Here is a 25,207-nt window from a genome sequence, read left to right on the forward strand (position 1 = left end):
GGGTGCATTCCAGTTGTGAACCCCCCCCCCCCGTGAAAATGTGAAAAGACTCTGACCTGGCAAAGTCGAGGTCGGCCTCCCTGGACATGGTGATGTTGGTGAGGTTCTGTTGGAGGACAAAGATGTTCCTGCACATCTTCTTGATGCCAGACTCGCTGATCCTCTTAAAATACTGGGCCCCATTGATCAGAATGCAGGAGATAAGATGACCCAGACCTGGTGGGGGGAAAGGGATGTGAGGGAACAAGAGAAATAGAAAGAGAAGATGATGGTGGTCAGAAAAAAAAATCAAAGGAGAGAGGGGCATTAAAAGGGGAAGGAGAGGGAGAAATGGATAAAAAAAAAAAAACATCAAAGTGTCAACAAGTACCTGCAAACATTTTACAGGTGGGCTCTGATATTGAACACGCTCCATAAATCTATATCACAAAGATTAACTTTAGCTTGAAAAAGGGTAGGTGAGCTGTATTTCTCACACAGACCAGACAGTCTAGTATACTTAAATCCAGCAGAGCAGTCCTTGCTGACCTTCGAAGATGTACTGAAACTTGTGCTGCTGCAGGGCAGCCCCCATGGCTTCCTCTATGGCGGAGATGTCCTTGTTGAGTTTGACCACCAGTGGGTCGTAGTCCATGCTCTCCACATTCGCCACAATGGCATAATTGCCTTGCTTGGTCAGGGGGATCAGGTAATGGAAACAATGCACTCTGGCATTGGCAGCGTGTGGCAGGGAGATAAAAGAGAAGGTGAGAAATTAGATGTTGGAAAAATATTTAAATATGTTCTCTATGCCCCTGCTGATTTTGTTATAATGCCCAGTAGTGTCACCCAAATCTCCTCCCAGTTCTCTGTTGATATCTTTAATTCAGATATCTAATTCTTGGAGGACAGCATGGACAAAGACAGAGAGAAAAGAGCCTCTTATAAAAAGGTGAGTATTTTTCAGGTGTATTTGGAGAATTTAGAGAATAACAGCATTTTCAAGGGCACTGAGTCTTCTTACTCCTCAAGCCCCACTAATGTGTATACCTACTCTAAAACCTATAATTGCTACAGAAATCATTACATTTAGAGCACTCATAATATAACAACTTCTTAAGCTACCACTATATCACTGCTGGATACTACTCAGCAACGAAATCTGATTAGTTGAGGGCAACCTGTAGAGCACAGTGCTAAATATACTGTACACCACTTAGAGGTGTAAAAAAGACTCCAGCATTGAGTACAAATATGCTGTATAACTCTTAGAGGTATAAAAAGACTTCAACATCGAGTACATTTCCAGCCTAAAGCCAATAAAAAAGTCTTCCACTTCAGCTCTTGTGCTGAAATACAAGAGCCTGAGAATTTATGTGAGTCTCCTTCATACAATAACTTCTTCATGTCTGAAAACAATGGTGAATTTTGACTTCAAAAGTATTTAATTACATTATTGTATTGTAATTCTTGCTTCTTCCGAGGGATAACTGAATGAAGATGTTGATGTTGCCCAGTAAACAGTTCCAGTGGAGTAACTGTGGGTTGAGAACCCTTTTCTTGGCAAGATTTTTCTTGTGTAATTTCAGGTCAAATTACACAAGTATACTCTTTTGTATATGGGCTCATGATCAACAGGCTGATCTGACTTTACAAAAGAATATCAGAAAATGTTAGAATGTTCTAATTGCATTTTAAATTAATTTTACTTCTTGATCACTGTTACGTAACATACCATTTTCTGGCTCTGGATGAAAATAAAACTCATCTATGAGAAACAAAACAACCCACTCTCTTTTTTTCCATGTTCACATTTAATGTCCATATATCATATTGTATATCTTTAATATTACTTTTAGAACTTTGTAAAGATTTTAACCTATCCTTTAACAATATTATACTTCTCTTTGTCCATCTAAAACCTTACATCATAGTCTGAGGTCCTTGGTGACTATCTTTAAGTCCATATAAGGCTCATTTCTGTCTAGACGCAAGGAGTCAATACTCTCATAATTCCATAATCACAGTGCCCCGAGCAGAAAGGTATAAAATGATATGGGTGAATGTCTCTTCCCCCTAAGGCAAAGCCAACAACTACACTGCATTTTCAAAACCTCCATCTCACTTCCGTCTCACTTTATTCAATCATTTTTCCCACTTAGCTACTGTATCTCCCTTCTTTAACCCCCACACTCATCTCTCTCCCATCTCTTCCACCCTCCCCTCTTGCTCCCTTCCTCATGGCTTCATTTAGCTGGTACCACTATCAGGGGAAATTTGCTAGATGGGGAGAGTCAATGGAGTGTAGCATATAGCTAGACATCAGCCTCAGGGAGGGTTTTCTACTGAAATCATAAACAATATTGCATAAGTTACACAATAGTCTACGGGGAAATAGTGGTACATGAAGGGATGGAAGGAAGGGGAGAGGGATGATGGAGGACTATTAGTGATTGTGGGGGGAGAAAGTACATGGTGTGGTAAATTAACTTGGATAATGACATTCAGAACACATATCCAGTACATGGTTTTAATTCCTGAACTTCCCAAACTGTCATTTAGTGTAGAAGTGTGATACTACATGTTCTTTTTGTCCATATGATTTAGTGACATGTCCTCTAAGCTTGTGTTTTATGTTTATTGTAACTGGTTGGTAAATTATTCAAACTCAACCTCAAATTATCTGTTTCATAAAGTCGGGAGGGATATGGATGAGTAATATCAACTCACTGATACCAGTTTCCTTCAGACGAAGGTAAGAGTGGGTGTAGGAACAATATAATTTTCTACAGCTACGTGGTTTCTTTGGTCTACACCTGACGGTCTTTCAAAAGGTGTTTATTTGTTACCTTGAAGAAAATGAATTATGACCCTGAAACATTCAGCGATGTAACATCAATTTTCAAACCAATAATAGGTCAACCTCACACAACCCAATTCAATTTAAACACTATGTTTCCACGTAGTGGCTTAAAGTTCTATGATTTCCTAAAAAAGGTACACAAATAAGCAACATCCAACAGTCAACATCTAATTCATAAATGTTTTTAAAGTCCCCTTCTAAAATCCACTTCAATTTAACAACAGAAATTGAATAATAATATGATAGATGATTCTGCCATTAAAAATAAGATTGAAAATCTTAAATTGATTGAAAGTACAGATTCTGCTCAGAATCCTGCTCAGGCAGGTTGTTCCAAATAGAAAAACCCACCATTACAGTACTTTCAATTTTAGACTGAAGTGTTTAGAAAGGTCCTGCCTGAGAATCTGAGGCTATCTGTCAGCTCAAACAGTAACATGAACACTAGAAGACAAATGTAACAAAACAAAAAATCAGTTAAAGTTTATATTTCTCCTATTACTGTGAGGTGTGAGTGAGTTTTTTCTGCATACCTGACCTCCAGGTGCAATACCAGGAGACAGCGGTCGGCAATGTCCTGGAAGCCCCTGGACAGGTCACTCAGGGTCTGGAGAATCTGCTCTCTGCTCCGCTCACTCTCACCAACCACCTGGCTGTCTGCTGAGCATGGAGACATGTCTGAGTCTACAGAATATACCATTAACAATCACAATTGTACCAAACAGGGCCAGCAGAGGTGGACCCTCATTTCACCAGAGAAGAAGAGAAAGAAGTCGCTATATTGATACCTCGTTGAAGAGCCCTTGAGCCTGACCTTCCTGTGGGTAGTCACAAATGTGTCATTATTCGTGTGACCTACTTGTGCACACATACACTGAACTGTACTCCAAGGTGATGTCACTTCATACCGACATAATCAGGCAAATGGCACCAGTACTTACATTACACACAAAAGAAAACTATTAGTTCAACTTCACACACTTTCCGAGTCCTTCAGCATGGTCTTGTACTTTCTTCTCGCCACTTGTGCTGAGACAGCAAGAGCATGTGTCAGTGAACTGCACTGTGAACCACACAAAAGACCTGTGTGTATGTGAGTGTGAAAGAGAGAGAGAGCAACAGAGCATGATGAGTGTATATAAATTCAGCCCAGTGTAGATCAATGGCCATAAATTAGCAAGGGGAGGAAAGGGAGAGAAATTGGCCCCGTCACTCATATGTAAGTCTATTTGGTCAATGAGGCGAGTTTGTGTGTGTGTGTGTGTGTGTGTGTGTGAGTGTGTGTACAAAGAGTGACTGTTGAGCAGGAGAATGCAGGGGTCCACGATCGATGTGCCGCAGTCAAAGCCAGCTCCCCAGTTACTCTTCCTGCCCTTCTGAAGGTCACACATGCATGCATGCTCGCACACACACACAACTAGGGACAGAGAGGCAGCAAGTCTAAACTAAGGCTGAAATAACCTGTTCATCTGTCTTCCCTCAATATGAGTGATACTTCTGACTGATATTTCCCAAAACTGATAGGAGGTGGAATACACAAAAAGTAATATGTAGCTCCGAACCTTTTGTACTTGTTTGTTCACTGGTTCATTCACACAAAGTAGATTTGCCCAAACCTAAGCGCATTTAAAATAACAATACCAAGAAAAGTAGCTGAAAATGTGGACTGACTGGAAAATCTGCTGGAGTGGTACACTAATATAAACTGAAAAAATTACTTCCACAATGGTGAAGTAGCTTGGATATGCAAGTTTTCCAGTTAAGTGGAAAATATTCTATAGTTGTTACAGCAATGAGCCTCATTTTGTATGTGCTGGTGAATATGCCCTTTTCTCCCCATTATAGTTACTTCAAATTAACCCTTGATAAGATAAGAGACCATTGGCTTAGGCAAACAGCAGACAGGTATGAGTCGAGGCCGTCCAATCAACACAGCAAACAAACCCAGCGTTGTGATGTGACATCAGTGACAGCTTCTCGTACGGCTTGTGTGTGTGACATGAAGAGATAAAGGCTGGAGATTGCATTTCCTATTAAAAGTGTGCATGAGGTGTGTGGATTTATGTATGAAGACGCGTTAAATGTATGCGCTGTATGTATGAACTCACTTGCAAGTTAACTGTCTTCTTGAGTAAACCTCTTGATAATGTGCGTTGTGTGTGCTGACACTGCAGTGCAGAGACACAGAACACTTGCAGCAGTTACGGAGACTTTGACCAAGGTTAAGAAATACTTAGACTTGAGTTATATTTTTTTCAATAAAAAGGAAAACCTGACCATATGGGACACTTCAAACTGCTCAGCTCTGTTCACTTCGACAAAAAATGTGTGGTTTTAGAAGGAATGCAACAGTTACAGGAACATTTTATTTGGCAAAATCACAGATTTTGTATCAATCAATTATAAACTATTTGTAAAAAAACCCCAAAGGTTTACCGCAGTATCCTCTCTCATTTTTTGTTCAACAAACTTGTTAGTAACCACAAATTATGAGCCATACTTCCCTCTTTTTAATCAGTTTAATTGTTACGACAGCACTGTGAGTTCTGAAAAAATCAGGAGGCAGGGTGGCTCGCAATCAGTCTTTATTTTTGTTAAGCTGTGTAATTCAAATTAAACCTGACTGAGAGCAGAACTAAGATTGACTTAATTCAACAGACTGGACAAACACTGCAGTGACTCTGTGTGTTTAGCAGTACGTTTGTGTTTTTAAAGAAAATGTCAATCAACATGAGTGTTACTGTGCTGAAATGTATATAGCGTCTACACTAGTGACAAGTGGAGATATTTTCCTCTCTTCCACTGGGCAGAAAACAGCACCTGCCATGGATTAGATCTTTTGGTGAGTAGTATCAATATTAATCCAGCTAAATGAGCCACATGAACAACAAACAAGATTGCTCTCAACAGAAAAAAAAATCTACAATGATTTCTCAAGGGAGTGGAGCATAATGACATTAATTGACTTCCTCTGATTGTATTTAGCTGTTGTTGTTTATTTTTCCTGGTCAACTTATCAGATCATTAATAGATGTAGAGGCTGGCACTGGAACACAATATTGCATTACAAGGATATTACTTATACAGCTGAGTAAACTGAGACCTACATTAAGTGATCTATGACATTTACTGATGTCTATCGGCAGTGTGTGGGGCAGCTAGCAGATGGTTAGCTGTACATTAAGATATAACATTTAATAATTAGATAAAGTATTAGTTTAGGCACTTAAGAAAAGGTACATGATGTATATTTGTAATGATATAGACTGTCACTCTGTGTGTCTTCACGTTGTGAGAGAGAGCAAGAGCATGTCGCTTGCTCTGTATGTGGGAGTGTTTTCCCTCCAAGTGCGTGTGTATGTGCACAGAGGCGTGCGTGTGTGTGTGTGCAAGTGTGTGTGAAAGTGACTCGAAGACTTCTGTTTCCTCTCATGTGCATTACACTTACTCACTTTGGCAGTGGAAGGGAGAAAAAAAAGGGCTCTCGGTGACACACGCTGCTGGAGGTCTCTCCGGGGGGTATCGGTGAAACGCACACATGCCCCAAAAACGCGCGCGCGCGCAAACACACATGGGAGCACAAACACACATGGATCCCTGCTGCCCCCCAGCCTGCGCTGCTTTGATGATGCGAGGGAGGTGTCACAGCATGTGGGACACCATTAGAGTCAGGGACAGACGGGCAAAAGGAGACGACTCATTGGTCCTGACTGACAACTTTCTTGCTCTCTTTTTTCTCTTTCTGCTTTCCTCCGCTTTCTTCTATCCTCAAACCAACTACTTCCATCTCGTATTTATAAATTCTTTGTGTACGCATGATTAAATATGAGAATATGTACAGTATATATGTATCTATTTATGTGCTCGTGCGTAGGCATGTAAATGTGTGTGTGTGTCTGTGTGTGTGTATGCACTGTGCTTATCCAATTATTTTCGAATGTCATCTAAAAGAAACGTCTGTCGCTTGCCATCTGCAGAAGATGAGGGTGGCAGACATTAAGGGAAAAGATCAGTGATGAAATTCTCATACTTACATACATACAGCATGCAGACACATACACACATGGACAGGATAGATGAACAGTGCACACACACCCAAGCTTGCACTCAGTGCCTTCTCTGCCACTAAGGCCATGAACAATAAATTAAGAAACATTTTCTGTGGTATTGACAAATACAGACGCTAAATATTTGACACAAATTGTTTCTTGTTTAAAAAGTACAACATGCCCTGCCTCTCAACAGAAAAGAGAAATGGAAGTGAAAATGGAGAAAGATAAGCAAAGGACAGTATCCTGCAGGGGTGGAGTGATGAATGATTCATAAATGACTGACTGCGTAAGAGAGAAGAGTTATTAATTATTTTACTGCCTCTGGTAGAGGATGAACATCTGCACATGGGGATCTGAACTTCTGTCCAAAAAGAAAGAGAGAGAGTGAGAAAGGGAGAGATAAAACTGAGAATGAGATTGATTTTGATATGTGAAGACCCCAAATTGCTTAATGGTGTCTGGTAATGAGAGAGAGAATCAAAACATACTAGATTTATTGGAAAAAAAACAGACATGAAACCCATATGGATGAAATAAGACAATATTTCTACTGCTGAAAAAAATAACACCATCATCTCCCATTGCAACTGCTCCCCCAGGCCTCTGCAGTGAATAACTATGTGTTCTTAGTCAACTCGCCTTGTTAAATGGAGATATGAAAAAAATCACTGCTAAAGGGGAAAGACCTACACTTACCATAGTCAAGGTTAGAAAAAAAAAAAGTATCCCATAAGCATTCAACATGCAGCAGAGCAACTGCTGGAGAGAACAGGAACTTATTCCCATGAGTAGACCACATGATTATTGTCAAGTAACGCTTCAGGCCTATATCTACACAAACTGCTCTAACCAAAACACACTTTCTGATATAGTAGTAAGCAGTGCAGTGCAGCCCCCCCCCCAAAGGATGCGTTAGTTCACCCTTCTTGTTTACTCTGTATACGAATGATTGTGTCAGCTCCCAGGCTAATCAATTTGTAATGAAATTCTCAGATGACATTGTTATCCTCAGTTTACTCACAAGTAACTCCAACATTGCCGGCTATAAATCTGGATTGGACAGGTTCATGGACTGGTGTGATGAGCATCACTTGCACATTAATGTGCATAAAACTGAAGAAATTATGTTAGATCCCAGATCGATTGGAGACCAGAGCTATGTTGCCATACATGGCCATGACATTAAACAGGTCACTTCTTACAAATATTTAGGGTTTTTATTTTTTGTTTTCTGCAGGAATATTATGTATTAATATTAGCTAATTATATAATATATATTATTATATTATTATATATATTATATAATTAACGGTCATGTTAAAGCTCAAATATTTAGTCTGGTTAAAACGGCTGGGAAGATTATGGGAACGCCCACACCCCTCACTCCCCAAGACATCCTTGAGCAGTCTACTATTTGGCAGGCCAACAGGATTTTATCTGACCCTTCCCATGTGTTGAACTCTGAGTATGTGCTAATGAAGTCTGGAAGGAGCTACAGGGCCCCTTTGTGTAAGCACAACCGTTATAAACATTCATTCGTCCCTCTGTCAGTTAAACTATTATTAATGGGCAATTTCGGGAGGACAGACAGAACAGCAGGGAGACCCTAAGATAACTGCAGGTTCCACCAATCGCTTGTGTGCTTGTAAGCATATAAAGTGCAATACGCTGCTGCTTGTAAGTTATGTACTGAGGTGTGTATGTTTTGAGAAATATGCCTGCGATTCTTTGTAAGTTTTAACAGTGTGAAAGGCTTTGTGACTAATTTGCTCGGCTGTTTTATCTCAGGTTAATGTTTGCACATGTGTCCCTATTTAATGTGTTGTTATTGTAATGTCTGGTTTGATGCAGCAGTTCCCTTCATCCAAGATAATTTTCTCCAATGGGAGACAATAAAGTAACCTTAACCTTAACATACACACATACATAACGTGTTGGTAGTCAACAGGTACGTAAAGATCCAACGGGGCTACCAGATACACTGGCAAACATTATTAAAATGTCTCATATTCATACATACACACACATACACACACACAGACAGTCAACAAAAAAAATGTCTGTCATGCTGGCATTGCCCTGCAGGCGTCTGTGTGTGTGTTCTTGGGTAAATATTGTCAGAGTGGATTAGAAGTCCAATGCTGCGACCAGATGGGTGATAAGATCCTTTTTCTCCAGCCACCTTCATGGCCAATCACCATCAGTGGTCTGTCTGTCTGCACACACACACACACACACACACACACACACAGTCCTCATTACAAACACACATACACACAGGCTCACTTGCACACACTTCACAATTTGACACACACAGATGCACATAACTGCATGTGCACACGTTTAAATTGAATTCAGCACCATGAGGGAGATGGGGATCAAATGTGCATGCTTTTTACATATTATTCTCTATACTTTGGCATATCAATGTGTGTGACTCCACATCCGGTAGAATTCAATCACACTGGAGGGTGAGTAAACCAAAGGTCCACTGCAGGGATCACCCAGCCAAGGAGAGAATCTACCAGACCCTTACCACATGAAGAAAAAGAAGAACACAAAGAACAATGTTCACACTTCCAGGATGAGGAAGAAGCTGAAATAAGGAAGGAAGGAAGGAAGAAAGAAAGCCCAAGAATGAATGAACGAGAAAGTAAGAAAGAGGAATGAAAGAAAGAAAAGGCAAAAAGAGAGAGAGGAAAATGAGTTGTTCATACCTGACTGCTTCTGTAATATAAAATCCAATTTGGAGAGGCATAGACGTGAGGCAGGGGGGTGGAGGATAAGATAAGGTGGGGTCCTTTTTCCCTGCCGTACCCTTGTCCCATCTTACACAGTGCATGCTTATGTACACACGCACACACACACATACACACGCCAACACCCATACCAACACACACGTAGTCTGTCATCAGCTTGGCAAACACTAAATAATGAACAATACGGAGGCTGTCCCAGCATGATAAGTGACTGCCCTATCCTTCCCATTAGTGCCACCCGGGAGAATTAATGATAATTATGTCACGTCCTTTCCCGTACTTTTATTGAATTCTTATCTATGAATAGACGAAGAAAGCTAGCGTAAGAGTGAGAGGGAAGGAAAGAGTTTAAAAAGAGATAGTGGCAAAGTCAAGCCCAAATGAGAATATCTGAAATTTCTCATTTAATTATTTTATGTCTAAAAGAAAAGTTGTGATACGGAACAGCAAAATAGCGCAAGTTCAATGAGCAATCAGTGGTCTGAAGCTAGAGAGTTGTGACAATGGCTGATAAAAGGTTGAAGCCCTCTCTCTTTATCCCTCCAGTAAAGGTGCATAATTTACCAGAGCCCTGCAAGTGAACCAAGATAATGCAGTGAATACAGCTTAAGTTTCTCCATAGTGCTATAACACAACTACAGATGTGAATGAAAGAGCGATATAAAAGAAGGTGACGAAACATCTGCACACATTCTATAATTAATGTGGTGATAGATACTGTATAGTCAATGTCTGTTGGTGACAAATAAAATCAAAATGGATGTCTGTCCACATAAGAAACACAACAGACTCTAACGTGTGAGTATTTTTCAAGAAAAACAGAATATTTGGGAGCATCATCTTGTCAAGATTGATACGGTACTCCTCCAAATCTAGAAATTCAGCTTGAAGATATTTTAAAATATATTAAATATTGGATGAGCTTTTTAGAAATACATAAACAACACATTAATTAAACATGAGCTTAAGTATGACATCTGTATATGTTGTAAACATACAAGAAAAAGCAGTTGTGTAGTTTTGATGGAATAAGAAAGAAGCTCCAGCAAGCTATAGTACAGAAACAAGTGTGACTCTACGAAGAGAGTCATTAAAGGAAGTAATGACTCCTTGATTGCTATCATGTTAATAAAAAAATATGGACTTGAGGACGAATATTACAAGAACCTTTATGAGAAGATTAAACATGTTCTCAATGTGATAATGACGATAAAAACATTACTGAAATGATCAGTGATTAACAAGACCTACATGCAGACTATGTGTTGGATGCAAACACAAACACACACGCACACACACACACACACACACACACAGACACCTCATTTTGATCAGTGATTAATGACACAAAAGTGATGACTGAGCAGGGAAAGTATGAAATGCTTTTAAGAGTCCTGATTAGAGTAGGCATTTATGCGCACACACTCGCAGAGGCAGAGCCAAGGATTATGAGTGTCTGTGTGTGTGTATAGTGCTCGTTGACAATTCCCGCAGAGAAGGTAATGAGTGTGTGATAATACACTAAAACAAGAACTTAATGAGGCACAGGTAAGAAGTGTTGCCACAAAACCACCGCAGCTAAGGATGAGAAAACTTCATAGACCCCTGACTATGATCCTCGATAAAGCATCCTGACATTGTTGTACATCTGTAGTGTATTCTGATCGATAACTGCTTAATGGCTGGAGAGACTTGTAGGAATGTCTCCTCGAAAAAACATACCCATGATGTAAGATTGCACTATACCTTAACATGTGGTATTACGGTGGCTTGTGCCCACGCTCCACTTAAGCTTCACTAAACCATCATACTGCAATCCGTTGGATGTCCCTTGAACTCTCGCACATTTTATGCAAACATATACTCATGATCTTCCAAAAATAGTGATGTTTTTGGCAGCTATAAAAGACTTTCTAGCTGTGCCAAAGTGGATAAACAAGAAACTGACAAAACTGAGAAAGGATAATCTTACTTTTGGTACAATGCAACCATCTGACTAGCAGAATTCATGTGTCAAGGACAATATTCTGTTTTTTTTATCAAGCAGAATAAACAGCGACAGATGTATGCTTCGGTGTCATTGTACTGTTTGTAGACACAAAATCTACTGCATATGTCAATGTTTGTGTATCAGTGTCAGTCACATTGTATTCATCATCTAGTGATGTCACAGCTTTATACTCACTTGAGGCGTGAGGCAGATTGGCGAAGAATGTCTTGAGGCGACAGGCGAGCCACTCCATGCTCTCATGAAGGTTGGCAAGAGCCTTCAGGTCGCTGACGTCACGGAGGATCTCATTCTGGGGGATTAACTTGTCTCCTAGGTTCCCAGTCAGCACCTCTGATTCCTTAGCAAATGCCGCCCTGAAAGATGGAGAGAGGTTGAGCTGGCGGTATAAGAGTTTATGTGCTTGGAAGATTGGTCACAATTAAATATTGTAAGCAAAACATCAATTGAACAATTGAACATCACTGTCTACCAGCAAATACCCTTCATCCAAAATGCCCGCTGTCAAAAAAGCGTTAGGACAAATATATTTCTGATGATCATGATGTATGACTATGAAAGAGCCTATAACCAGTCAGTGATATTAAATTATCTGAAGGAAATTACCAGTTATTGGTTTGCTGGTTGGACTCAAAATGTCTTATCTACAGAGACAGTGAGGCTTACATAAATGCTATAATAGAAGCCAATTTTCCAAAGTTATAAGATTATAGATTGCTGAACGGAATGGATCTGCAAATGCATGTGTATATTTGTGTGTGTGTGTGTATGTGTGATGGGTTAAAATTTTATGATAATCACATGCTTAGGTGCACAATGACTTAGTGATGTGGGACTGAATTAAAGACTTGACCTTTATAGTGATGTACAAACTTCCAAACTAGTTGAACAGAAACAAGAGAAGGTGGATAGAACAAATTGGTGCAACAAAGAGAGTCAGAGAGCCAGAGAAAGTAAAGAACATAGAGTGTAGATAAGTAGATAAATACACAAATAGATCAAGGGGGGGGGGGGGTAGGAAGTTGGACGGGGTGTTTGGAATATTTTGCGGACATTAGAGGAACGGCCTTGCTAGTAGCTAAACAGCAGGTAGGAAAGAAAAACCACAGGTGATGGTGAACATTTAGAAATACATGATGAACAGAAGGCAGAGATTTGCTGGGTGGAAAAACAAAGACATTAAGATCAAAACCTTTTTTTTCCACTATATTTACAAGCACTTGTGTTTTTGGATGATAATTGACTTTGGAGACGGAGTGGGGAAGTTGGATAACTAAATCTCAACACCACAGTACTGTGAGCACATGGCATGTGGACCAGTCTCCAGAGTCACCGGGATGCCCACAAGATCAAGATCCTTTTAACAACAGATGGGGAGAAAAAAAAAAACACCAGACACACAAACACATATTATGTAGCTCACACATAGGCATGTGTAGCTTATTAATGAGGCTTTATTAAAGCACTGGGTTGCCAGCCGTGCCGAAGCTAATCCCCCTTTCATAGTGATGAAAACATCTACAGCTCTCAAATCAAACAGCCTTATGGTCTCCCTCTTGCTATCTCTCACAGCGTGTGCATGTTGGTCTGTATGTGTGTCTGAGGGAGGGAGAGCGCGTGCACACAACAGATTGACTTTCTTTGGCCACATAACCAATTTATTTATTTACTTTACTATTCCGCTCCGATGAACTCCAGTGTTCCCTGAAGAGAGCGCACATTCAAAAGGCAATTTCGATAAGACTGACCCCCCCCCCCCCCCCCCCCCTTCCCAGCCTCTGTCTGCTCTCCTTATATTTTCCTATTTTGTTCTTCTCTCGTTTCCTCACTTCCTTCAGATAGAGGGTGTTTAAAAGAGCAATCATGACTTCTTTTATGGGTGCATCTTAGTCAACAAGAGAGGGTTCAATAATATGTGAATAAAAGGGGCAAAGACGGATTATTTGCGTGATTGCTCAAGTGTGGTTTTGTGTGTCAACTTCTGCTTGTTTATGTGTGTAAAGTGTACTACAGAGACTTTCACATCTGCACACACATGAACATATTTACGTATGTATGAATGAGTTTGTGTACTAGTATGAATGTGCATGCCATCGTGAATGCGCTCTGTATATATCGGTGTGCGTACCGGGTAAAGTCCTCTTCATCCTCTCTCTTCTGTCGGGTCTGTCTGGGTTGGGCCATATTTGCCCAATTAGGAAGTGACTGGAGCAAACGACTGATATCCTCATCTTTAGACCAGGAAGCACTGATGGTCAGCTTCTCCTCACACTGGACTATTCCTCTGAGGACACACAGATACACACAAACAAAATCCAACACAAAAAATAAGTAATAAAAAAACAAAACAAAACACCAATACATTTTTGTGTCATTGCCTTTAACAGACTTAAAGGGACAGTTTGGATTTTTTGAAGTGGGGTTGTATGAGGTACGTATCCATAGTCAGCGTATTACCTGCAGAAGATGGGGGTCAGTATGCCCCCAGTTTGGAGAAGCAGGCAGGAGTAGTGGCAGTGATGCCGAGCAATGTACTGCTGTGGACGGGGCCAGCAGCAAAATGTATTTTAGCCACTTAAATAAAGGCCCACCTAAAAAAATCAATATCAGTTTCTATATTTAGAATATTTTCACCGTTTTACTTTGCCGTCAGACAGCCCTTTTCTTTGTCACTACATTTTCTTTACCGTAGAACTTCCATATTCCTACTCACAGCAGCACTTTATGACCCAAACAGCTGATCTGCAAAGTAAGTACCTCATAGAACCCCACTTAATGTAAAAACAAGATTATGACAAGTTTAGAGCCACGCTAGAGGCCCTTGGAAGCTATAACCCATCATATAACAAAAAAAATCAGTCAATTAAGGTATTGGCATCCTCAGATGTGCTGCCATTAGCATGTTAGCATGGTAAAATGTTTAAGTTAGTTGTAAATGATAAGTCATGCATGTACCACTTTAGCATGCTAACACTACTTGACGAGATTCCATGTTTGCAGGCTGAAACAAATTAATTCTTTAGTTTTAGAGATATCCCATCAAGAACTGAGGTGATGGAACAGTGGCAATCCCGACTTGCTTGTGGCGCTAGATGAAAAAGCGAGGCATCATCAAAGTTAATTGGATTAACCTTCTATGCACCAATAATGTCTGTGCTAAATTTCATGACAATCGATCCCTGGGTTGTTGATATTTCACTTACAAAAAGACCATCACTGCCCTGGAGAAGAGCAACATATGTAGCTAAAATGAGTTAGCTGCATAATACTAATATTTATACAGATAGATTAGTAGCAGTAATAGTCAGGTAGTTGTAAGTGTGATTGGTTCATGAGCAGCTGTACTGTCATAAAATAGAATAATAGGAGCTCTGATTTGGTGTAAAGATGAATTGAGGCAGATTGCCAGCATGTATTTGCTTTGTCTGCATATGTCTGGGCTGGAGAAACTGCTTGGTTCTGCAATTAATATCATTCTAATACCTTGTACAGGAGACACAAGCTCTCTGGGGTTTCACATCCACACACACACACACACACACACACACACACACACACACACACACACACACACACACAGAAGAGGAAGGGGGGTTGAGAATGAGAGAAACAGAGACTGGTTCATGTGTAAATGCACACAGGAACACAAACATACACATTACAGATCCCACAAACAAACACACATATACACGTTGGCAGCCACTGTTGGACTTTATCACTCGGAGGCCCCAGTGAGACTAAGGCTGACCTGTGACAGAGTCCAGATGGACTCCCAGCAGTCTGTCAGTCCTTTCCTGCATCTCCTGGCCCGTTCATCACTCCCTCTCTTTTCCCTCCAAATTCTCTAGCCCTCCCTTTACCTGGCCAGGTGTTACATGGTCCCAGGGGAGCACAGATGGATGGCCTTTCACAGTACCAATGTGCTTGCGATGGTGTGTGCGCATAATAAAAAGCAATAAGAACAAAATTCAAACCTTATTCCATATTCTACGAAGTATACAAGGATCTGAGTGTACTATATTAAATCAAAGTCCTACTATGCTGTGAATACTTCATAGACAATCTGCTGTTCCACCTTTTTTATTGCATTTAAAAACAGCTGCTGTTCAATTACCAAACATGTATCAGCAAAGATTTTTGCAAAGGAAAGCTTCCATGCACTTTGCAGATGTTACCCAACTTAAACAGCACAGATTTTTCCCTCAACAGTTTATCATCCAAAAGCCAAAAAGACAAAGTGACCCTGCTCGCTCTCTACAAAAGATGAGGTCAACAACCAAATTTACTAAAATGTAATATAAGAATGTTCCTTCATCACATTTTTTTGTTATTGGTATTTCATTGATTTCAACAGGTTTCAAGGACCCAATGATCATATTAACTAGGCAGAAATGAGTAACAAAAAGAAACATTTGGATTGCAGTATGATTTCAGCTCCTATTGCAGTGAGCTAGCATTCCCTTATTTTACCTGTAGGCTGTGTTGCAGATTTCCTTGTACTCTTTGAGTTTGTCACAGACCATTTCAAGGAACTGGTTGGAGTAGGCACTCAGGTCCTGCATTAGACTCATTAGATCCTGGATGGACTTCTCCACCACCACCGTGCTCTGGAGGCAGAAACAGAAAGAGAGCAATGAGTGTTTGGTTTTATTAGGACATAAACATGTTGAGTTTTCAGCTATAAGTAGAGAGAAACAGACAGGGTAATGGACACAGAAAAAATAAAGGGGGACTATATTTTATGCAAGCGTCAGGTCAAATCCAGTCTGCTGTGGTGCCAGTGTATTAGGATGGCTCCAACTTCACTTGTCTATCTGTCACCTGCGGCTGGACTGATGACTGGTGCTGGAGAGCTTGTCAGGAGTCGAAACACTGTATTGGTGGAATGGATGATTCTTTGTGTGTAAGTGAATCAGCGTGAGTGCACATATTCGTGTGTGTGTGTGTGTGTGTTTTGAACTTCACCCATCACCAGGAGCCACGGCAGGGCTGTGACAGCAGCCATTACAGATTAGCCACTCCTGCGTGACTAATAGCTGGCCCGGGAACAGCAGAGCAGCTTCGTATTCCCAGACGCACTCACACATACACGCAGAGCAAACTTTTCAAAACACACACCTTTGAGCAATTCAAGAGCTGTTAAATGAGATTACAACTCAGTATGTTCCAGTTTGCTTGCTCCCAGCACTTAACCAATCTATCCTACATCTCCAATAATAGTGATAGCTTGCTATTAGTCTGGTGATAGCCTTGCTGCACCCACTCTGAAACCTGCTACAACTATGAGAACAGTATTGTGTCTGGTGCAGAGTAATCCAATACAAAGATACACAGAGAGGGAATATTAAAATCGTGATATCTATTCATCATTAATAGAGTCTTATTATTCATCTCACTATTTGTCCTATGTACACTTTGTATGGAGTTACACTGTTAAGGTGTGAAATAACTATGTCATAGATTAATAAAATGGAAACCAGGTGATCTATTCCAGAGTCAACATCTTATTTACCACAAGAAATGGTTAAGAGCTAAAATATGTGGTATGGTATGATATCAATAAAATGATGAATCGGAGAGAAGTAGAATTAACATGTAAACATCTACAGACAGTGAAGATTATCTCTACTTTTTTAGTATTAATAATACACTTTTATATAGTTCTTTAATATTCAAGGCTAGTAGCTAGCTGCCAAAGTAGCTGAGGAGACTGTAGGGGGCAGCAGTGACTGTAATTGATCATCAAAAAATACAGAGGAACCCCTGATGTGATAGAATGATATTAATATTAATAGGTCTTTCTCTGATTCAGTTTCCCCCCTCGCTCATTCTGTCACAAGCAGGCAAACAAGCATGCACATACATACACACACACACACACACAGAGGCCCACACACACGAACAGCAGCCACACCACTGAGAGAAGTAATGATCCATAGCAGTGCCCATGCCCATGGAGTGCTAACCAAGGCCTTGTCTCTGCCAAGGGAGCACCCTTTACTGTCCATGCCTGACTCCCTGTCAGCCTGCCCGGGTAGGAAGAAATACACAGACCCTGCAGGGGAGCTAGCTGTGTGTTTAGCTCTGCCAGCAGTTACCAGCACATTTTAGTGTAGGTTGGTGGTATTGTTAACCAATTTATATAATATAGTAATAAGAAATAGAGGTGGCAATGACATTGCTTTCAGTGTCTCTTACTGTGACTACAGTGATAATGTAATGATAATAATATGCTTTTTTTTTTTTTTTTTTTTTTATCCCTGAGGGGAAATTCTTTTTTTCACTTGCCTCCACCGGGGGAGGTCAGGTTGCAGGATCATCACCACCGAGGCTGCAAGGGATTCAGTGGGTGGCCGACAGAATGCATGACTGACTTCCTCAGACAACATTTTAGTGTAAATGGAGTGCATTAAGGCGCTATGGTATTTACAACCCATTTGACTTTCTTAAAAATTAGATTATTTGGATAAATCAAATTGGATTGATGTAGTTCAATCACAGCACCAATCCTTTAAGGGAATTTGGACTGCTGCGAAAGCAAAAGCTATAAGGATACATTAGGAAAAACATTAAACACTGTATTAACAAAGTAAACGGCATATAAGAATAGGGCAAATGTGGAATACATTAACAACTGATCATTTCAATTCTCTGTTATATGAATCAATACAAAATCCCAGATTCCAGTATTATCTGAATGTGCTAAATAGTTTTAATACACATTAAAAATGAGATTCATTATTAAAAAAAGTGGCCAAATAGGACAAGTTCAAAGTTATAGTGCACAAGATTTGCGAAAATCCTTATATAAGAAGAAGAAAAGTAAAATTTGGAAATTTTGAGATATGCTATTGTCAAAAAGTTCATGTGTAGTCAGAATAATATAAGTGGTCCTCCACTCTTACTGCCTCTGCTTTGAGGACATAGAGCTCGATAGCAGGCCGCGCCACTGAATGGAGAAGAGAAAACAATGGATCCCTGATCCATTACTTCTGCTCTAACAAATGCTCTTGCACTCAGCCCCCTTGTCTAATTCTGCTCATTTAACACAGCCATTTGTCTTAGGCAGTAGAAATCATTAAAAAGTAATCAAGGGACAGATTGAGAAAGGGATGGCTGAGAGAGTGAGAGAGTGAGGGAGTGAGAGCGGTAGAGGGAGTGTGTTTTGCAATGTCTACTCTATCTTACTTGACCGTTACATAGGAGACGACATGCACTGTAGAGGCTTCTCTATCTAAGTCTATCTTACTCTCTCTCTAATGTTTCAAGCTTAAAGGTCAACATACTGTGCTATCATGTGAAAAACACCCACATTTATTGTGTAATTCTACTTCAATGTATTGTATTACCCCTGAAATTTAGCTTAGTTGCACTTTGCCTCTACTCTTTTACATCATTACAACGTAAAAGCCTAATAATCAAGGAAAATTAGTCCCTTAGAGTCCTGCAAATGGATCTCAGAATTTGCTGGGGTAAACTGCTGTCACTAAGAGTGAAATGATGGCCACGACCAAACAGTAGTGGTTTAATGACAGCAACAAGGCAGACCTACCACTCAGACTGGCGCCTCAGAGGAAAAAGCTGTTAATGCATGGTCTTCACTACAGAAACCACCCAGAGCTGGCGCTAGTAGTTATTTCCTTTGGTGGAGTGAGTAAAAAGCACAAACAGGGAATGACATTAATAGAGTAAGAGTGCGGGGATGTAATCGCTAAGCCCCTCACTGTTACTGTATTCTGTTAGCTAAATGCAAGTGTCATCCTGAGGTAGACAGAGGAAGTGCATGATATTTACTCAAGCTCTTTTTGACTGTCTAAGTGCATGCTGGGTGAATGGCAGTTCGTTTCCTAAGGTTTCGGCGTTGCATTTTCTAAGCTGTTGAAGTTGAGGGGGTGCTAGAATGGGAAACGGATCATGGATTTCCCCATTAAAATAGTGGGGTGCCCCCTTAGGGTTGTGCAAGGGTCAGAGTGTTTAACCCTTTGCTCCCTGCCATTTCACTCACACCCTGACCCCAAACCGCTGACTCGTGTAATGCCGTTGCCGTGCCATTCACACGTGTGACCGAGAGTTGCCGAAATAATACACACTCAGCAGTGCGTATACGCGACTGCGCACACAACCAACAACAACACATGCAAAGATAACCTCTGTCCACCTCCTCCCCCCTCTTATCCCATAGACACACACACAGCTTCCTCTCCTGGGTAAAGGGGAGCTGGGCATGAGTGGGACATCGTCTTGACAGATCATTCATCAACGTCAGAGCGGAGCCACACTTCGAAGACTCCCCTGACACACACCGGATGGCCCTCATGCTCGTGCTTCCTCAACCACGACACATGCTCCTTTGTATGTGTGTGCATGTGAGTGGGGTTTGTATTCAAGTTTGTTTAAGCTCTGACAACTGGGCAGTGTGCTTGTCTTCTCAAGTGTGTATAATGTCACTACAAAAAAGGGGTCACATATGAAGTTGCCCCTGACCCTCGTGGGAATTGATTCAGGGATACAATATAAAAATTTGAATTAATCTGCAAAACTCCACTTTCTTATTTGTCTTTATTGGTGCATTGGTCTAATTCACTGCATCTGAATTTGATATCTTAATTTATCTGCACACAGATTTACTTGCTCACATACGTGCACACAAAAACACACACACACACACCTAATTTCTTCTTATATGACCTGGAAGCCACCAATCAAGAGCTGTCACCTCTAATCGAGTCCAAGTAATCAACTCTCTGATGGACTGCAGTTTATATCATCACTTGAGTACCCATTCTCATCATCACCGTCATCTGCTTTTTGGATAAAATCTGAGGCATGTCACGTGACTGTCTATCATTAAATGATCAATTTGGAGGTGAAGGAAGTTAAAAGCAAATGATGTACACAAGGATTTAGCTGTTGTGTTCACAGTATGGCATAATAAACACGTTACTAAGAGATAAATACAAGCACGTAGCTGGGTAGACAAGATTGAGTTATTAAAAGAAAACATTTTATCTTTCACCTCCACTCCCATCACCTCTGATGCAAAGCTTAATTCTAACTGAGAGATGAGGAGCAATATCACACTTGAATGATTACAGATGGGCTTCCATATTACACACATCCTATTCACACCCACACACAAATGTAGTGTGAAATACGGGGTCCCTGCATAAACTAATCCTAGGAATCGCCACAGATTTGTCATTTGATTCCACATTGTAACACAAAAGTGCATTTTACTAATCTTCTCATGATCCTCTTGGCTTTTCTACACTCAGCATTGTATGATTGCTTTCTAGCAGATGTGAGAGTCATTACCATTTAATATAATCATTTATTCAATATTGTTATCAGTTATTATTAAGCCTTTATCACAAGAACTTAGTGGGCTATCGGTGGTTTGAGTGAGTGAATAAAGGTTGCATTGTATGAGAGAGTGAAAGAAATTATAACGCTGTTGTTCTGTGGGGGGTGTATGTTCCCCTCTGTGCACCATTAAGCCCATATGGAGCCATTGTATTGGTGCACATGCACACACATGTGTGTGCAGAGATACATAAACACACACACACACACAGCACAGCAACACAAAGATTGTCATTTGCAAATTCAGAGCTCTAACTTGCTTCTAAAAATTCAAGCTGTAACTTTTATCAGGCGCCCACAGCCAAAACCTTCTTTCCTTCAAACCAAAGGGCATGTTTGTGGTAGAGCTGACATTTCAACTCCTCTCTCTCTAACTCACTCACTCCAAAGGCAAAGATTATGTCTTGTTACACACAGAGACTCTGTCAGTGGTTGCACTGCATGGTGTGAACCTGTACTACCTTAGGCTGTAGCGGCTGTCTTTTTTTTCTTGATTCATTTAGATGTTCCCTCTTTAACTACACACACAGACACGACATATACATTTATTATATATCTATTAAATGTCTATAAATATGTACACACTATAAACAAAGCACAGCTGTGTCACATTTGTGAGAAAAGAACATCTCCATGGTGGAGGCAGGTTGGAGGCCCAGGGCAGCTGGGTGCAAGCCTCAGGAGTACATGTGTTTGGTGTGAGATAACCAGGCGAAGGTAGGTGGTGGGGATTGTTACACCTTAAGCAGTGAAGAAGGTGGGAGAGGAGGGAAAAAAAAGACTCGAAAACAGTCTTGGAATTTATCAGGATTCTCTGAGTCAGTTGAGTAGAAAAATAAAAAATGACTTCTCATAGTACCAGGGGAAATTGCTTATCAAAAAAAGACTAAAACATACGGCACTATATGAGATACAGTATGTATAATAGTTATTCCAGTGCCAGATTTGTTCTTTTAAGTGTAGAAAGACCTATGTGTGTATAATTAAAACATTTAAGTGGACAAATCTGAAGTAAATGGTCTAAAACAAAACTTGAAGTATCATGTTTCAAAAAGTATACACATTATGTAATAATGTATAATGGGACATTACATTATAATTGAAGAGTGACTATGGATTGATTCAACCTATTTGGAATTTCAGTACCTTAAATATGAAATACTGAATACATTTAAAAGTCGGTATGAGAATGGAGAAATGGCATTTCCCGTATGTACTGCAGCAAAAAGACTATGTTTTTTTTGGTGCTGTCCTATCCTCTATAGATTATGGTTAAATAATCAAATATTTTAAAATACATATTTCAAGCATGAGGGGATTGGTGACTGACTCTTTTCACAGATGATAGAGAAGGAGACAAGGGCAGAGGAAGCAAACAATCAAGCAATTAAAGTGTATCAAGTTTCTCCTACAACCTCTTGACCTTTTAAGTGAATGAGAGAGAACCTGAACATCTTAAGAAACTGCACATCATTTAAGATCAAACAAGGCCAAGATGAGACCATATCAAATCAAATAATATTTTGAAACCACCACAGCATCTAAGTGATTATAACTTTGTCTCTTTTGGTACGGCAGGAAGAGGAGATTTGAGGGAGTCATTTCAAGTACAGCCAACATTGCTCGGAGTAAATGTGGTATATTTTTTTATTGAGATGCCTCACTCCTTGATAATTCTTAACAGCTGTAAAATTGTCAACTGGATATTCAGGCACAATCCATTTCATGACAGATAATGTAGAAGGGGGCTCCAGAAAACATTTGGACTAAATGGAAAAGCATTTAGATTATTTATTTTACTCTGAATAGGCCTATTTTGGCAGAATTAAAATGGGTGCCTGATGAGATTCTCTTTATTTTCTTTCTTTCTTTTTTGTATTAATAAACATGGGAATGGCTTTTGGTTTTGTTTCTGGTAATATTTGTGGTGTGCTATTCTCTGTGTAGGGGGTAGTGCATGTTTGTGTGTGTGTGTGTGTGTGTGTGCACAAATCACCCTAATACCCTCTTTCCTCCTTCCTCCCACTCCCACTTGTGTCCCAATCACAGGGCACGGCTGATGCAGCTAACAGGTGTATTGTGTTGTGATTGCTGTGTCTGTTGATGGGAGCTGTGTGCTGAGAGTCTCCTTAATAAAGAGAAGGCCCCCCCCCCCACCCCACTCCCCATGCTCTAATCTCTACTCTGTGTGTGTTTATGTGTGATGGTGGGGTGTTTGTGGGGTGGGGTGGGGGGTGGGGGGCAGCAGGGAGCCAATCAACAGGAAGCGATCAGCCCCCCACAAATAAACACTGCCTACACACATCATCGCAAATAAAAAGGTCAGTATCATTACAGTTGCTGGAGGTGGATGTGCGAGTGTGTGTGCATGCTCAAGTAACACGTGTATATATATGTGTGTGTAAGCCTGTTTCCACCCTCCTCTCTCACAAAGTTACATGTGAATATGAAATTTAAAAAGGTCAACTTCATTAGCAGACCATTGGCAGGTGAATATATCTGCAATACGGTGAGTGCACTGGCAGCTGACACCGAGCGAATTAAATCAGTCTTTATCCAGCTCCAGAATGATAGAATCACCCCGAAACAGGCAGATACATGCGTGTATGAATAACAAATGCAGGGACATTTACACTAATACACAAAGGCACACACATACGCAGATACAAAAGGACTAGTTAGTGGCTATTTTTTGGAAACACGGGAGACAAAGCTGAATGATACTTAGCTGGAAAGAGAGGACCAGTGTGTAATGTAATTATGGCTCTGGTTGTGTGGTCTTGGCTGATGAAGTAAACAAGCAGAACACAAACAATTTATCCACACTCATGGACTCTCTCACAAGCACGAGCGCACCACACGAGCGGGGCGTGCAGGTGACTCGACGCCGCTTTCTTCAGGACATGTTTTAGCGGGTTTGTCTCGTGGCGCTTGTGTGAAGCTACATGCTCACATTGGGATGTTCAAGACAAACATGTGTATGCTTGTATGTTAGTGTGTCACAAAGTGAGCCGGTAAAAGGGGACATGTGAGGGGGGGGGGGTTCCACCAAGATTAATGGAGCCAATCTCCTGAGCTATCCAGCAGAGTGACCATACCCTCCCCTATCCTACATTCTTCCTCTGTTCTATTCCCCATCTCTCTCTTCCCCTTACCCCTTTCCCTCAATCTAACTCTAATTAAATGAATCAATCAGTGGCAACACCAAAGCTGGACAGATAGCATCACACCGCTAGGGCTAACAGTGTGTATGTGTGTGGGTATATTGTTGGAGCAAGTCTAGTCTCTGGGATGAAAAGAAAAGAAAAACAAGAATAAACTAGAATACCTATGATCATCCTAGATGAAAGGTAGAGAACAACAAAGTAAACAAGGAAGCAAGAAAGAAAGTCAGATATAAAGTAAAAAAAAACAGAAATAAACATAGCAAAGAGTGAGATTCTTGACTTGCATGGCTGCCTTCCTCTTTTCTTTAACACCACTGCTCCTCTATAGACTTATCAGCCAGGCTATGCTATCACACAGACGCATGAATGGACGTTAACCTTTCCCACTGAACTATATACTGTCCCAGTCAGCCCTTATCTCATGGTCCTAGTGGACAATATATAGCCGGTGTCAGGCTCATCATCATACCATTACTATATAATATACATAAATGATATATAAATGCAGCATTTGACACCACTGGTGCCTAGTGATAGGCAAATCATCATCCATATCAATATTACTTAATAACCTAGGCCCAGACTGCATGTGTATTGCTTATTATGGGCTGTTTATCAAAACCTAAGGCGTGATATTCACCTTGACTCCTGTGCAGTGTTTCCATAAAGTTACTTTGTCCATTTCTACTGCCGAGATATAACTGACAAAGGGTCGAAACATTTGTATAACATAAATGTATTAAATAATATGGGTCCACTCCGAAAGTAAATGCTATGCATCCATAAATATTCACTTCATGCTGCAAAAGGGTAGGGAAAAATAGACAAGAGGTAATCCTAGACCATATCATACAGCAAAGGGTCAGAAAATGTAAATTCTGTGTAGATATATATGGAAATGAGTGATGCCCAACTGTGTATATATATATGCGTCTTCAAAAAAGTGTCACTGTGCATTACATTTCTGGCTCTAAACTCCCTAGCTCCCTTCCAGAACATACAAAACCGCACATGCT

The 25,207-nt window shown here is 40.4% G+C and overlaps 1 protein-coding gene across 2 annotated transcripts in view; it reads right to left on the reverse strand.

Moving 5' to 3' along the window:
- The window catches only part of exoc4 (exocyst complex component 4), a 129,133-nt gene that overhangs the window by 16,491 nt on the left and 87,435 nt on the right, over positions 1–25,207 (reverse strand). The window contains exons 14-19 of one of the 2 annotated variants that reach the window (XM_044343044.1): positions 16,132–16,268; positions 13,790–13,945; positions 11,839–12,017; positions 3,376–3,499; positions 529–707; positions 57–216 (exon numbers count right to left, since the gene is read on the reverse strand). In XM_044343044.1, the coding sequence (XP_044198979.1) occupies positions 57–216; positions 529–707; positions 3,376–3,499; positions 11,839–12,017; positions 13,790–13,945; positions 16,132–16,268 (935 nt within the window). Of the gene's footprint in view, positions 1–56; positions 217–528; positions 708–3,375; positions 3,503–11,838; positions 12,018–13,789; positions 13,946–16,131; positions 16,269–25,207 lie in introns of both variants that reach the window. The other variant, XM_044343043.1, reaches the window with a different exon arrangement.

The sequence above is a fragment of the Thunnus albacares genome, chromosome 23 (assembly GCF_914725855.1).
Source record: "Thunnus albacares chromosome 23, fThuAlb1.1, whole genome shotgun sequence".
Taxonomy (NCBI): domain Eukaryota; kingdom Metazoa; phylum Chordata; class Actinopteri; order Scombriformes; family Scombridae; genus Thunnus; species Thunnus albacares.